The 15,234-nt window shown below is 39.4% G+C and overlaps 1 protein-coding gene across 1 annotated transcript in view; it reads left to right on the forward strand.

The window, feature by feature from the left end:
• The first annotated feature begins 377 nt into the window (after positions 1-377).
• Positions 378-15,234, forward strand: part of LOC117298641 (sucrase-isomaltase, intestinal-like) — a 42,760-nt gene continuing 27,903 nt past the window's right edge. Inside the window, exons 1-18 of the mRNA XM_033781958.1 lie at positions 378-509; positions 1,749-1,894; positions 2,286-2,454; positions 3,079-3,178; positions 4,480-4,592; positions 5,765-5,890; positions 6,121-6,258; positions 7,308-7,409; positions 7,815-7,934; positions 9,102-9,186; positions 9,993-10,131; positions 10,714-10,850; positions 11,191-11,225; positions 12,045-12,185; positions 12,589-12,737; positions 13,110-13,191; positions 14,024-14,086; positions 14,496-14,626. Coding sequence (XP_033637849.1) covers positions 456-509; positions 1,749-1,894; positions 2,286-2,454; positions 3,079-3,178; positions 4,480-4,592; positions 5,765-5,890; positions 6,121-6,258; positions 7,308-7,409; positions 7,815-7,934; positions 9,102-9,186; positions 9,993-10,131; positions 10,714-10,850; positions 11,191-11,225; positions 12,045-12,185; positions 12,589-12,737; positions 13,110-13,191; positions 14,024-14,086; positions 14,496-14,626 — 2,030 coding nt within the window. The 5' untranslated portion in view covers positions 378-455. The remainder of the gene's footprint in view (positions 510-1,748; positions 1,895-2,285; positions 2,455-3,078; positions 3,179-4,479; positions 4,593-5,764; positions 5,891-6,120; positions 6,259-7,307; positions 7,410-7,814; positions 7,935-9,101; positions 9,187-9,992; positions 10,132-10,713; positions 10,851-11,190; positions 11,226-12,044; positions 12,186-12,588; positions 12,738-13,109; positions 13,192-14,023; positions 14,087-14,495; positions 14,627-15,234) is intronic.

Below are 15,234 nucleotides of genomic sequence, written 5' to 3' on the forward strand. Positions count from 1 at the left end.
TTATATTAACTTTTGTTTAAGAATTAAACTTAGGAGAGAGAGTTTAGCTGTTATTTGAGATATTGGTTTGCCCGGTCAATTTGGTAAAATGTTGAAAAGGTCTATGATGGTGAGAATGTGCATGTCTCAAAGTTAAATTTAATGAATTTGAACTGAAGAGGCAAAATCGTTTAGTGCATGAAAGTGAAATAGGCTGAAGGAACCCTATAATAAAAACAAATTGCGTACTCTGTAGATTTGACTGCTACCCTGATCTTGACGTCACGCCGAGCAAGAATCTCTGTGAGGAGCGAGGCTGCTTCTGGAAACCAGCAACTCTAGCCAAGGCTCCTGAGTGTTTCTACCCATTGACCTATGGTTATCAGATGACACGGCTACCAGTGAATACTGACCTGGGTTGGGAGGCATACCTGAGCAGGTTAGATGGTGTGCCGAGCCGATATGGTAATGACGTCATGAATCTAAAAGTAGAGGTGGAGTTTCAGACGGATTCTCGACTTCATTTCAAGGTAATTTTCCCGAAATGGACAACTTTGCTTAACCAGACTTGATTTTATTAATACTTCGATTAGATGAACCGTAGACTTTTGACTGCTAATTGGCAGCTGACTTACCAGGTAAACTTCCATTGTTTGCGTACCACCAAGTGTTCTCTTAAGTCCCCAATTGCCATCTCTCAAGACTCAACACACTAAAAGTGACCCATATTTCGGTCAGGGTTTTAGCCAGAATTTGGTAAAAGGGTGTCCAAATTTGCCTGAAGTTTAAGAACTGCGTGTCCAAATTGTTCACTTACAAAACATGTTATAGAAACTGGACACTATTGGTAATTGCCAAAAGACCAGTCTTCTCACTTGGTGTATCTCAACATATGCATAAAATAAGAAACCTGTGAAATTTGAGCTCAATTTGTCGTCGAAGTTGCGAGATAACAATGAAAGAAAAAAACACACTGGTCACACGAAGTTTTGTGCTTTCATCAGATGCTTGATTTTGAGACCTCAAATTCTAATTCTGAGGTATCGAAAACAAATTTGTGGAAAATTACTTCTTTCTCTAAAACTACATTACTTTTTATATTATCAACCTCTCCCCATCACTCGCTACCAAGTAAGGTTTTATGCGAATAACTATTTTGAGTAATTACCAATAGTGTTAATACTGCCTTTAATGTAAATAACATTAAAAAAAACAGGGTGACCAAATTTATAAAATTTTAAAAAGACACCAAAACAAGATACCCCTTATGGTTAGCACTAAATGATTTTTGGGCCCCAGGGGTCTGGGCAGTGGCACGGAAACTGGTAGAAATGTTGGATCCGGCGTCAGTTTCACAGATTCTGGGTCTTTGGACCAATAAATTACGACCAATTTAGAGTGCACTTCTTGAAGTCAGGGGGTACATGATTTTTGCTACCAAACAGTTTGAAAGTTAGTTGGCTAGGTATAGACGATGTGACCCATGTTTACATTCAAACCGCCCTCTGTTGACAAAGCACTGTATACGTCATGTTTCGCCGGGCAAAAAGACGCGTAGTCATGGTAAGATTGCAAACACTTTCTAGCTGGCTGCCAAAAACAGAAAGGTTTTGCCCAGCGGTGTGCGCGCGAATCATGTTATGGTTTTCGAGTGACGTCAGAGGTCACATCGTCTATATAGCGAGAATTGAGGAGTTATTTCTGAAATAAAAAGAAACTACGGTTTGAGCAGCATTTTTATGTGATGTTTCCTTTTTCCGTTTAAACAGATAACGGATGCCGATTCACCTCGGTTTGAAGTTCCTCTTGTGATTGACAAGCCCAACAAACAGCCGTCGGATCCTATGTATGAAGTCAGTTACAAAAGCAACCCGTTCAGTATCCAAGTCAGACGGAAAAGCACGGGTGTTCTTATGTAAGGCTATTTAGTTTTCTTCTCCCCCTAACAACCAATGTACATTTCATGACCCTCAGAAAAGTGAACTTTATCATTGTACTAGCCAAGACCCCAATGAGGAGAAGAAAATGAAGGTTTGAAAATCAGTTTCCGTCAGATGTGGGAGGAAAACCCCAGAGAATTGTTCCAGGGAAAACCCACGCAGTCAGGTAAAACCCAATACACATAGTGCCCCGGCTGGATTTGAACCGTGGTCCCAGAGGTGGAAGAAGAGGTAAAATACCAAATATGCCGCTATACGGTTGCCCGGATTGTATACTCCCCATTGGCCCGATGACCATGGTTTTAATGTTAAGACTTTAATTTAAACTGCGCCTTATAAGAACTAGTTATTATTCATTGGACACAGATTTGATTCTTCTGTTGGTGGGCTCACCTATGAGGATCAGTTTCTTCAACTGTCCACCAAACTACCTTCCAAGTACGTGTATGGCTTCGGGGAGCACAATCACCAGAGATTCCTGCACGATGTGGACTACAAGACATGGACCATGTTTTCAAGGGACGTTGCACCTGTGGTGAGTTACTGCATAACCTTGTCTACTGCCACCTAGCGTTCCAAAGTCTCCCATTTCATATGGTTGTTTCGCAGCGATGGTTACCAGCAGTAATATTAATATACTTTACTGTCACATTTCACCCCACCTCGATTTCTTAGGTCCACACTTGACATCACTCGCTTGAATGTTCCCCGATCAGACAACATTTCTAAGTAAACAGCTTTCAGGTAGCTGGGTAAATGGAACAATCTTACTACTGTCAAAACAAATCCTGTTACTTCATCTACATTTCGTGAACATCTAAAGACCGACCCTTTTCCATGTTAATTGCTTTCATGTGCGCTATGATCTTGATGAAATAGCACCTTATAAATGTGCAAATAGATAAAGCGCTCTTTTGCCACAGTGCTTTACACGAACATAGGTGAAGCAAATGAATAAAAACACGAACAATGGGAAAATGCAGTTGGTCCATTTTCAATTCTCGTTTGGACATAGGCCTAACCATTTTAAAAAATATCCCCGAAAACGGATTTAATTTAGGAGGACAGCTCCAGAAGTGTTAATGGTATGTAACTAATAAGTGACTATCACAGGCATTATTATCCTAAACTGTTCTTCTGTTTTATCCAATTTGTTCAGGATGAATGGAATCTGTACGGCCATCATCCTTATCACATGTGTATTGAAGAACGCGGTAACAACGCTCACAGCATCCTCTTCTTGAACAGCAATGCCATGGGTACGATTAATTACATGTTTATAATCCATTTATGACGTTTAATAATAAAATTCATGCCATTTGACAACTGGTAATGCTTATCTCAGTACTAGTCATACACCGAGGGATAAACTAACTGATATCAATCCCACAGTCTTCATGATGGTCGAGAGACTGTACTTCACCATTACATGAATGGACCCATGAATATTCACACAAGTGGCAGTCAGATGCGTTAAACATTGTTATCACTACACGACAGACTAATGCTCAAGTGTGTACGAGTCAATGGGGGTGATCCCTTGAGACAGCGGACCACTCTATGTTGTTAAAAATCCAGCAAATGAATTACCTTGCCTTAGCTACTCAAACTTTATTTGCGTTTTTCAAGCTTTTTCTCTAAGAAGTTAGGGAAAATAGGATTTTAACTAAATTCATAGGCAGAGTAATTTCTATTTAAAAAAATGCTTAAGCCAGTTGCTAACTTGCAGTGTAACGCACTAAGGGTTATTGTAGTTATTTGAGTTCGGATGAAAGAATGAAGTTTTTCATTTTTAAGTTAAAACAATTTCGTTAGAACATTCGTTGCGTGCGCACATCGATGTCTTTAAAGGCAGTGGACACTATTGGTAATTACTCAAAATAATTACCATCATAAAACCTTTCTTGATTACAAGTAATGGGGAGAGGTTGATGGTATAAAACATTGTGAGAAACAGCTCCCTCTGAAGTGACGTAGTTTTTGAGAAAGAAGTAATTTTCCACGATTTTGATTTCGAGACCTCAAGTTTAGAATTTGAGGTCTCGAAATCAAGCATCAGAAAGCACACAACTTCGTGTGACAAGGGTGTTTTTTTCTTTCATTATTATCTCGCAAATTCGACGACCGATTGAGCTCAAATTTTCACAGGTTTGTTATTTTATGCATATGTTGAGATACACCAACTGTGAAGACTAGTCTTTGACAATTACCAATAGTGTCCACCACTGCCTTTAAACAATAATTATTACTAGACGACAGACTAAGGCTCATTTGTGTACGAGTCAATGCAGTGTTCCCTTGTAACAGCGAACCATTCTATGTTGTTAAAAATCAGCGAATAAACTACATTGCCCTTGCCACTCAAACTTTAAATTATCAAGCGTATTCTCTTAGAAGTCAGGGAAATACTCAGAGTTGCAGTGTAACTTCAATTATGAAGTTTTTCATTTTTGAACTTAAAAAAAATCGTTAGAATGTTCGTTGTGCATGCATCGATGTCTTTAATGACAGCATTGTGCTCATTGAACAACGAGTTGTGCGTTTTTTATTTATTCCTTAGATGTCACCTTGCAGCCTTCACCAGCCCTGACCTACCGTACAATCGGTGGAGTTTTAGATTTCTACATATTCCTAGGACCAACCCCAGAGAATCTAGTGACGCAGTACACAGAGGTAGGAAACAAATACCTGTTGTTTTATTTGTCTGTATGTCTGTCTGTCTGGTTGTCTTGTTTTCTTGTCTGTCTAACTGTTTTTTACAAGCTCATGCTTACCAAAACGGCCTCGTACTTATTTATATATTTATTATGTTTACTGTTACTTAATGATATGTTTTGCTTTACTCCGCAATACATGTAACTGTTGTTATTCTTTTTTATGACAGTATGGAAATAAGTGTATTCTTGAATTTAATTTAATTGAATTTAACAGTATGTCTCCACTTTGCTCTTAATTAATACGTAGGTCTCCCAGCTACTATTTACCTAGACTTGACTCAAGTCCCGTACTCGTGCAAGTGGTCCCTATATATCCGCCGTCGAAATGTAGCTATTCTAGTTCCGTGGCACAGGTTGGGTTTTGGAGGAGTTTTCTGACGTTAGGCGATGGGACTGACAACTTGTGTCAAGTCTACTTTATCTACAATGTGTCCCTAGATTACGGGGTTTTTTTTGTCTCTTTCTTTTTGATTAATTGCTGGTTGATTGTTTGTTGTTTTTAATACTTGCTATTTACCTATTGTGTGTTAAAACTGTTTAACCTTTTGGCTCATTTTGAAGAATTGTTTTATTATTGTACATGTTCTAGTGCAATTCAACCATATCGGTTGCCCTACTGTTCATTCCTTTGTAGTGTTTTATGAAATAAACCAATAAATATATAATATAAAAAACAAGACTAGTCATTCCAGTTTTGTAGTCACGTGCGTTTCAGTCGAGTACCAATTATTATGCAACGTACTAGAAGGGTGGCATAGAAGTACGCGATTACGGGTACTTGTGAGTAGTACGAGAGGAGTAGAGTTGACCCTATACTACTACTTGAACACTACTCAACACAACGAGGGTCTTATAAAGAGTACATTTTAAAGTCCAAATTTAAAAGTCTGTTGTTTTTTCGTGTCCTCGTGTACATTGTTCCTGTTGTGGAGAGGTGCGTTGGCCAGTCCCATCGATCCTGTGTTCACGAAAGATGTCTGTATTAGCTTTTAGCACACATTTACCATACTATAAAAAATTACAGCATGTTTCAAAATGGTGTGCGATTAAGTTGTCGTGTCTTGAAATTATCAATTGTAGAAATCCATTTAATTGGTGAATTGGTTTGATTTAATTTGCTCCTTATAGGCAGTAGGTAGGCCGGCCATGCCACCATACTGGGCATTGGGGTTCCAATTAAGCCGATGGAACTACAATTCACTGGATCGTGTCAAACAGGTTGTCAAGGAGATGAGAGACGCCGAAATTCCCATGGTAATACTTTGAACAAATGCACTAAAAAAATTGATATTAATTATGCTGGATGACAAAGGAAACTATAGCTTTGTTGTTAACACTTGTTGTATGTGAATTTATCCAATACAGTGATAATTCCCCATTGCTCATTACCAAGTAAGTTTTTATGCCAACAGTTATTTTGAGTAATTACCAATGTGTCCGGTGCCTTCAACATGTGAGTGTTATTCCATATTTGTTTTTATCAGGATGTTCTATATGGTGATATCGATTACATGGATCGATATATGGATTTCACGGTGGATGAAACCAATTACGGCACTCAGAATCTGTCAGACTTTGTGGACGATTTGCACGCCCGTGGACAACGTTACATTATTATACTGGTAAGCTCTAAGAGATTTATACAACCGGAGTTAGTACCAAATACAACTATTGCTGACAATTGCGATCACAACGTTTAGTGGAATGTTGTGGCCATATATGGTTACAAGCACCGGACCCTCTCTGCATGGTGTTTCTGATCAGCATAGTGTGGGTTCTATAGTCCCAGTCGTGTGAAGTGTGTCATTGAGCAAGATGTTTGTCCTTCGGATGGGGCATTAAGCCGCAAGTCCCGTGCACTACGATTTGTAAAAAGAGCCCTATAGAAAACCCAGTATTCTTTTTGACAAAGCAAGCACCTTTGATTACAGATTTGCTCAGGCTTACGAGCTACAGTGATTAACTTTGTCCATCTTTGGTTTTCTCATTATAAATAATAGACAATAATTTGTGATAACGATGTTCGCTCAGATCAATGGTGAACATTTTGACCGCGACAATTTTAAATAACTGTCACTGAAGGCAACAGTGACTAAGGTAATTGTTATTGTGGAAGACACAATGTCACTGACAACGACAAAGACACCCGTTACCACTACAGTTTACTGTAGCCAACGCCCACTTAGTTTTACACAAACTGGCCTATGATATTTGTTTTTCACAGAGCTCGGGAAAGTACTGAGTATACAGTGCTAACACACATCGATGTATATGGGTAAAACCAAATTAATATTCTTTCTCTCCTGAGTGCAAATTTAACATTTTATTAAAGACAGTGGACACTATTGGTTACTGTCACAGACCAGTCTTCTCACTTGCATAAAGTAAAAAACCTGAGAAAATTTGAGCTCAATTGGTCGTCGAAGATGCAAAATAATAATGAAAGTAATATTACCCCTGTCACACGAAGTTGTGTTCTTTCAGATGCTTGATTTCGAGACCTCAAATTCTAAATCTGAGGTCTCAAAATCAAATTCGTGGGAAATTACTTCTTTCGCGAAAACTACGTTACTTCAGAGGGAGCCGTTTCTCACAATGTGTTAACCTATCAACAGCTCCCCACTGCCTGTTACCAAGTAGGTTTTATGATAAAAATTATCTTGTTTTGCAGGACCATTGTATCGGTAAAGAGGTGGGTTACGAAGCGTATGATACGGGACTAACTCAGGACATCTTCATTAAAACCCCAGACGGACAGGTTTTGGAAGGAGAGGTAATTGTATAATCCAAAATGGAACAAAAGCGAGTTGAACCTTATTATGAGTGTCAAAAGTTCACATCGAGGTTTATAGCATAATAGATCTTTCTACTGCAACGTGACAACCCAAGTTTTTACCAACCGAGGTTCCCTTGGAAAGCCATAAATTCAAAACAAAACAGAATGCCACAGTTTGAAACAGGGTTCCACAAATAATAAAACGCAGTGTTTTTTTACGATTACAGCGCATGAATCATAGAGGAACTTGAGCTAAAAAAGGTCACCATCCCAAAAAAGTTATGCGGTGTACATTGCTGGTGACCAGTTTTGATAGAAATTAAAACATTTGTTGCGAATGTTTTTTTATTTTTTTAACATTTGCTGTATTTATTATGTTCATTTTTATTGATTCATGATAAGGTTTGGCCGGCAGTCAACGCCAGTGTATACCCTGATTTCACCGATCCCAGTGCTACCTCCTGGTGGACAAGCTTATGTGACAGCTTCCATGATGAAATCGCCTACGACGCTCTATGGATTGTAAGCTAAGGATAAATTCACTGGTTATAACTAAACTGTCTCTTTGCGAAGACTATCCTAGCCCATAAATGAACTATGATGATAATAAGTTCACATATACCAACACATGGTTTTCTTTCTTTATTTCGTGCGCTCGCAATCATTTCATCCTGTTAATTTGTGCACTCGATTGTTTTGTGCGCTCAAAATCATTTCCTGCCCTCGAAAACGTTTCATGCACTTGAAATTATTTCGTACACGAAACAATTTATTGATGACAATGGTCATGCCCTCACATCGAAAAAAGCCACTGAAAGCAACACAACACACGCCAGACTGAAAGACAGGCACTGGTCTAATACAAAACCAATGGCTTCATTGGCTAAGCATTTACATGCAGTGATCAACTGCCGACTTTTACTATGGGTGCGTTCGTTTAGCTTCCTCACTCGGGTGAGCCCCCCCTGACAAGAGCTAAACGAACGACCACTCACCGCTGTCGTAGTGACTTCGTTTACCTGGGACAAGCCCCCAAGTGACCCACTCCACAAGTAGGGCACTGGGGGCTGACCTGGGTGAGCCCCTGGAATGACGTCAAAAGCTATTCGAACGCACCGGGGCAGACCGGGGATGACCCAGGGAAGCTAAACGAACGCACTCATTAACAATAAGATTGTAAATATTTTAGGTATCACATACCGGTACCACTTTAAGACGTGGAAACAAAAGAGGTCAACGCAAGAGTGACCTGAAACACTAGACAACCGGGAGGTCATAAAGGCAGTTTCTCAAGACTGCGTCAGATATTCAGGCTAGAGAAAAATGACTCTTCTCAAATGAATCACCTGCTATCCTGAATTAGAACTCTTGTATCCTTTAGTAAAAAATAAAATAACAACTTTTACCAATAATTTCTCATCTGCGATTAACATACGATTTAATAGCTAAACGTGTGCAAGTTTTGTTGCTGGGGCTGCATACTCCTAAGGAGCTATAGTTGAAATCATTTCATGAATGCATTGCTGCGTGCGATAGAAAAGTATGGTTTCTCATACGTTGCACATTATTTAACAAAGCTTAAAGTAATGTATTTAGGATGACCAGAACAGCTTGGGTTTAGTGTTGGCTCATCATGAGTAATTTTTTTTCCTGATCTACTTGTGGTTTTTGTTTTTGTTTTTTTCTAAGGACATGAACGAGCCGTCGAACTTCGTGGCAGGGTCGCAAACTGGATGCGAGGAAAACACAATCAACAATCCTCCCTATCTTCCAAGTAAGTTTACATTAAATACTGAAAATACACTATTGGCCAAACACATAGAACCATCTATATTCAGATGCCCTTCTATACAGCGAGTTGTCCTTAGGGAAGCGCACCCGTGGACGCCCTCTGCTCCGCTACAAAGATGTGGTACAGAGAACCATAAGAGCAGCGGGTATACCAGATGACTGGGAATGCCTGGCAAAAGACCGGACTGCTTGGCGACGGCTTGTCCAACAGGGCGCTGGGCATATACAAGATGCATGGGCACAGAGCCAGGAGGAGCGTCGTGCACGAAGGCACGCCCGTGCTGAAGGACGACCTCTGCAGGCATCATCTGACAAGATGGCCTGATGATGATGATGCATGTCCTGTGATACCCAAAGTGAGAATACTGGTCTTTGACAATCCAAATGTGTCCAGGGGTGGATTTCACAAAGAATTAGGAATAGTCTTATCTCGAGTCAGGACGAGTTACTAGTCCTAACTTAGGACTAGCCATAAGTTTTATATATCTCATAGGACTATGTCTTTAGATAGGACTTGTCCCAACTCTTCGTGAAATCGACCCAGTTATTTTAACTGTCAGAGTCGAGTAATCACTGCTGCTTATATATATAGCTTGTTTCAAAGTGCCAATCGAAATAAGTATGTTTGTAAAACAAATTCTTGACAACGCACATCCACATTTATATTAGAGAAGGGACATGACTGTAATCGTCTGAAAACTAATTATGTTAATTTCAGTTTGAATAAGCATTTCTTCCCAAAGTCATTTTGCACTATATTTCATGTTGTAACTCATACTATCTTTCCAGACATTCTTGGTCGCATCATGCAAGATGGTAAACGTGGACTCTATGATAAAACAATCTGTATGGATGCCAAACAGTATTTGGGGAACCATTACAATCTACACAGTCTGTATGGACACAGCATGTCTGTTGCTACACACGAGTGAGTATCATCTACAATGTACAAAATTTGGTTGTTCCTTCTTTGCGGTGACCATTGAGTCCCTAATGTGACATGGGGGGGGGGGGGCTACGATGAAAACAAGTTTATATAATTCTATCAAGAAACAATTTGAGTTCTTATTGTGTGCGCTCGCAATCATTTTGTGCAAACGAAATCATTTTGTAAACAGAAATAAATGATTGAGTGCCCTCAAAATAATTATTTTCCTGATCTCAAAGTCGGTACGTGGGCTCGAAGTCATGGTGGTACCAAACAATTTATTTTGAGTGCACGAAATATTTTCGTGAGCACGAAATGATTTTTATTGCAAGAATTAAGGAACCAACATGTTTTTTGAGCATATGCCCCTTTAGGGGGTCCGTTATTATTAATTCCCTTGAACTGTTCTTTCCTTTTCTTTTTTCATATCAAATTTTACACAAGATTTATATACAAAAAAGAGTCCATCAACGTTAAAAATCTATACGATAATTCCCATCATTGAGTAGCAATATGCGGTAAAATATGAAGCAATGACCAAACATTTACATCATTTCGTCTTCATTTATCCCGACATTGTAGGGCACTGAAGACCGTCTTCCCAACCAAACGAAGCATGGTTCTTTCCCGTTCGACGTACGTTGGGAGCGGAGCGTACACCGGTCACTGGCTAGGGGACAATCAGAGCCAATGGCGTCAGATGCCTTGGAGTATTGTCGGTCAGTAAGATGATTCTCAATCTAATGGCATATAACGTTTAGCGTAATAAAGTACGTTTCTTTGCTTAACAAAATAAGTGGGACAGCCGTCCAAACAGTGTAAAGTATGTGGCAATACAGCCGCTAACAGCAATTTTGGGGGCTGTTATGCTACCTTCATGGAACATGGTCCCTTAACATTTTGCCCTTAGTCTAAAACCAACCAACAATCAAGGCAAATTCATTACGTATTCGACAACCTTGTCAATAAATTATCAGTAACCGAACGAATAGCCATTTTCGATTTCGAAAACGTACATTTTAACCATTATAAAAAATACCCTATTATTCTTCTCCTCAGGAATGCTGGAATTCAGTCTCTTCGGCTTTACATACGTAAGTTATTTCTTTACAGTGGACACTAGTGGTAATTATCAAAGACCAGTCTTCTCACTTGGTGTATCTCAACATAATGCATACAATAACAACTGTGAAAATTTATGCTAATTGGTCATCAAAGTTGCGAGATAAAAGAAAAACCACCATTTTCACACGAAGTTGTGTGCTTTCACATGCTTGATTTTTCGAGACAATAAAAAACCTAATTCTGAGGTCTCGAAATCAAATTTAAATATTTGAGTGGAAAATTACTTCATTCTCGAAAACTACGTTACTTTAGAGGGAGCCGTTTCTCACAATGTTTTATACTATCAACAACTCTCCATTACTCGTTACCAAGTAAGTTTTTACGCTAACAATTATTTTGAGTAATTACCAATAGTGTCCACTGCCTTTAAGACAATGCATATTTAGACACATATCAACAAAAACCATTTGAGCGCAACCGAGAAGAGCAATCGTGAACTGAAGCTCTGCTTCACCTCTGCACCAATTTATGATATCATTTCCCGGTTTTAAAAGGTCTCTAATAACGAGTAGAACTCATGCCTTAAATTAGACCACCAAAAAATCATATGGTGATGATTCTGACCATTCGAATCCTACTCTCTAAAATAATGTAAAGGAGTGAAAAACACTCTCCAAAGAGTGCTTTTTCACTCCTTTGCATTTAGAGAGTATACGATAAGCAATGGGTACCAATTTATCTGATTCGTTATACGGCGTGTCATAATAAAAAGTTTTGCAGTTATGCATTTCTAACTATAACGATTTGTCAGTTTATAAAGGACCATTTACAAAATTCGTACTTTTCAGACTGGTTCTGATATATGCGGCTTTTGGTATGCGGCTACCTACGAGATGTGTCTACGCTGGAGTCAAGTTGGTGCCTTCTATCCCTTCGCAAGGAACCACAATGGAAGAGACTGGCCGGTTAGTACATTAACTGGAGTTAAGGTTGTGTGGAATATTCTGGAATGATTGGGGGGGGGGGGTCAGGAGAGGAAATTTTAAAGGGACACGTTGCCTTGGATCGGGCGAGTTGGTATAAAAAGCGTTTGAAACCGTTTGTTACGAAATGCATCATGGTTAAAAAGATGTTTCAATAGTAGAATATAAAGATAAACACACATATGCCTCGAAATTGTACGGTTTTCCTTATACGCCGTGAACTAACGGAGCACGCCAATTTATGGAGACAAATGTTTGAACTAATTATACAATGAAAACCTTCCTGGTAAGTCTGCCGCCACCTAGCGTTCCAAAGAATGATCCAATTCACAAAACATTTCAGTATTTTTACATCCGTGTGCAACTTTCTTCTATAAAACTTTGCCATAATGGTTAAACTCTTTTCCAGGCGCAACATCCAGCAGCATTTGATGACGTATTCTCAGCCAACGTCAAAAAGGTCCTTGAAATTCGCTACAAGCTCCTACCGTTCTTGTACACGCTGTTCTACGAGGCTACGACGACGGGAACAACAGTTGCAAGACCAATATTACACGAGTAAACTGATTGTATCATTTTCTGTAAAATTTCTAATTTTGTCAGTGTCGTCAATTCTATACAATTAAGTCGTGTCCGAATTAGCGGCTCAATACGGCTACGGCTATGATTAATGCGTCGTCGTGCGTTGAACTAAAGGACGTCGTTAGCGATACACATATCAACAGTCGTAGCCGTAGCTGTGCTATGTTCGTTGAAACACTTCATAGGCTCATCAACATTAATGACCGGAGAAGTGAGTTGACGGCGAGTTGACGGCAAGTAGTAGGACCCAGCAAATATGATTCCGCAAACTTAACAATATTATACATTGATACCTCACCATGCAATGTCTCAAAACCCATGTAAATTAATTGTATTAATTGTCTACAGGTTTCCAGAGACTCTGGGAATGAACTTAGACCGTCAGTTTTTGTGGGGAGCCTCGTTTCTAATCACACCAGTACTCGAAGAGGTAAGTAACAGAGTCCGCCATTTTTGAAAGCGCATTATATGGGCACGATGAATATCGAAGATTTGTGTGGCTTGCGTAAGCCCCTTTCAAACTAGCAATTTGGCGAGAGTGACTTGCTAAATAATAAATAATGGCTGGAAAATTCTACAAAACATTCCTCGTGTGAAATACTATAATTTTTGTACTGCCGAGGGTCCCTTGAAAAATCTTGTCCAACATTGCTACATTTTGTCTGTGGTCCTGACCTCCGGCAAAAATCTTTCGCTATACCGGAAGTTTTGACCAATGACGTGCGCGAAACCATCGTGCGAATGGAACCTGTGACAATCTAACAGGAATATCTTCTTAAGAAAAGTGGCTTGGAACAGTCTGTTGTGACCAAATAATATATGTATCCATTTACCCGTGCCTGAATGTAGACTTTCTGAGAACTATTTGGGCCTACTATATACTCGCATTGAACTCTCGTCTGTTTATCACTGTTCCTCGTTCAGTATAAGTACAATACCGTTCTCACCATGGCACCTTTAAGAGTCACCGTAGTGTTCCAAGACTTTATCTGTTTGCAAACATGCTCTGTGCTTTGTTTTGTGCTTTTACCGTTGCATGGCAGTTTCTAAGAAGTGCCAAATGGGTACGTCCATCGCAATTATATATGTTTTAGTTTCAGTAAGTCTTGTTCATGTGTGAAAGTACCCAATGTGTAACATTGAGAAAGTGTTTTTCTACACTTTTATTAGACAAATCTTCTGAATAAATTCCCAAATATTTATGTGAAATACTGCACTATGATGTGCTGAACCCTACATAATTATTACTTTTGTTTTCCCAGGGAAAAACTACCGTAGAAGCCTACATTCCCAACGCACGTTGGTACGATTACTACGATTCACCGGTAAGACTAACGGTTTATTAACAAACTTTCACGGTTCGAGTCCCGAATTCATATCGGTTTGATTTTCGTGTTTTACCGTGGTTTTGAATCCCATCCGATAACACGCCTCTGGACTATTTTTCTCAGGACTCGGGAAACTAAACATACAGTGCTTTTACATACATCAATATATGGGTAAAACTAGCCTTGGCGGCATTCATATTATGCTGATTCAGCACAGAGGAAGAGTTCTATTAGGAATATAGTAAAAATCAAACAATAGTCCCGATGCAAATTTAACTTCTACTACATAATCTCAGACTCGTCTATGAAATGTGTTTGTTAACCCCGCAAATCCCATGTTTTGTCTTTCATTAAAAAACCGAAATTTACTTTTGGATGAGTTACATACCACATTATCAATATATAGGGCAAAGAGGTAGACCCTAGTCTACGAGGTACGACAACTGTGCTTGATGCTGACTTGATGACGATTAATCTACACATCAGAGGTGGATATGTGATACCATTCCAGGAACCTGCGAATACCACTGTGTATAGGTAAGGTCACTCCAGAACATGCCTATTATTACTACAACAATTACTGTGTACAGGTAAAGTAACCCTGAGAACATGTTATAAGTATCACTGTCTAATAGCTTCTTTAGGAACTTTAAACTACCGCTACATAAGGCCACCTTGAACCTTTAATTATCATGTATATGTACAAGTAATTAAATGCCACTCCTGGAAAGTATGGCTGTATATGTTAGTAAGGCTACTCAAGGCACCTGCGAACGTGTAAGTAAGACCACTCCAGGAACCTGTCTGACGTGGGTCGATTCTGACCCAGCCGTCGATTTCACAAAGAGTTAGGACTCGTCTTATCTCGAGTTAAGACGAGTAACTCGTTCTAACTAAGAAATCTTAAGGTCTGCATGCTACAGTGCAGGGTTGGGACTCGTCCTAAGTCATAAGATTAATCCTAAGTTAGGAAGAGTTTTGTGAAATCGACGGCAGGATTTATAAGATGGTGCACAGGGCGTTATGTTATTTTTCTTCACGTAACCGATGATAATGGCTGCGTTCGTTTAGCTTCCCTGGGTCGACCCCGGTGTGTGGCGGTTTTTTTTTCCAGGACGAACGTGGGTAACTATCTGCACACATTC

Source organism: Asterias rubens, chromosome 13, assembly GCF_902459465.1.
Source record: "Asterias rubens chromosome 13, eAstRub1.3, whole genome shotgun sequence".
NCBI classification, from domain to species: domain Eukaryota; kingdom Metazoa; phylum Echinodermata; class Asteroidea; order Forcipulatida; family Asteriidae; genus Asterias; species Asterias rubens.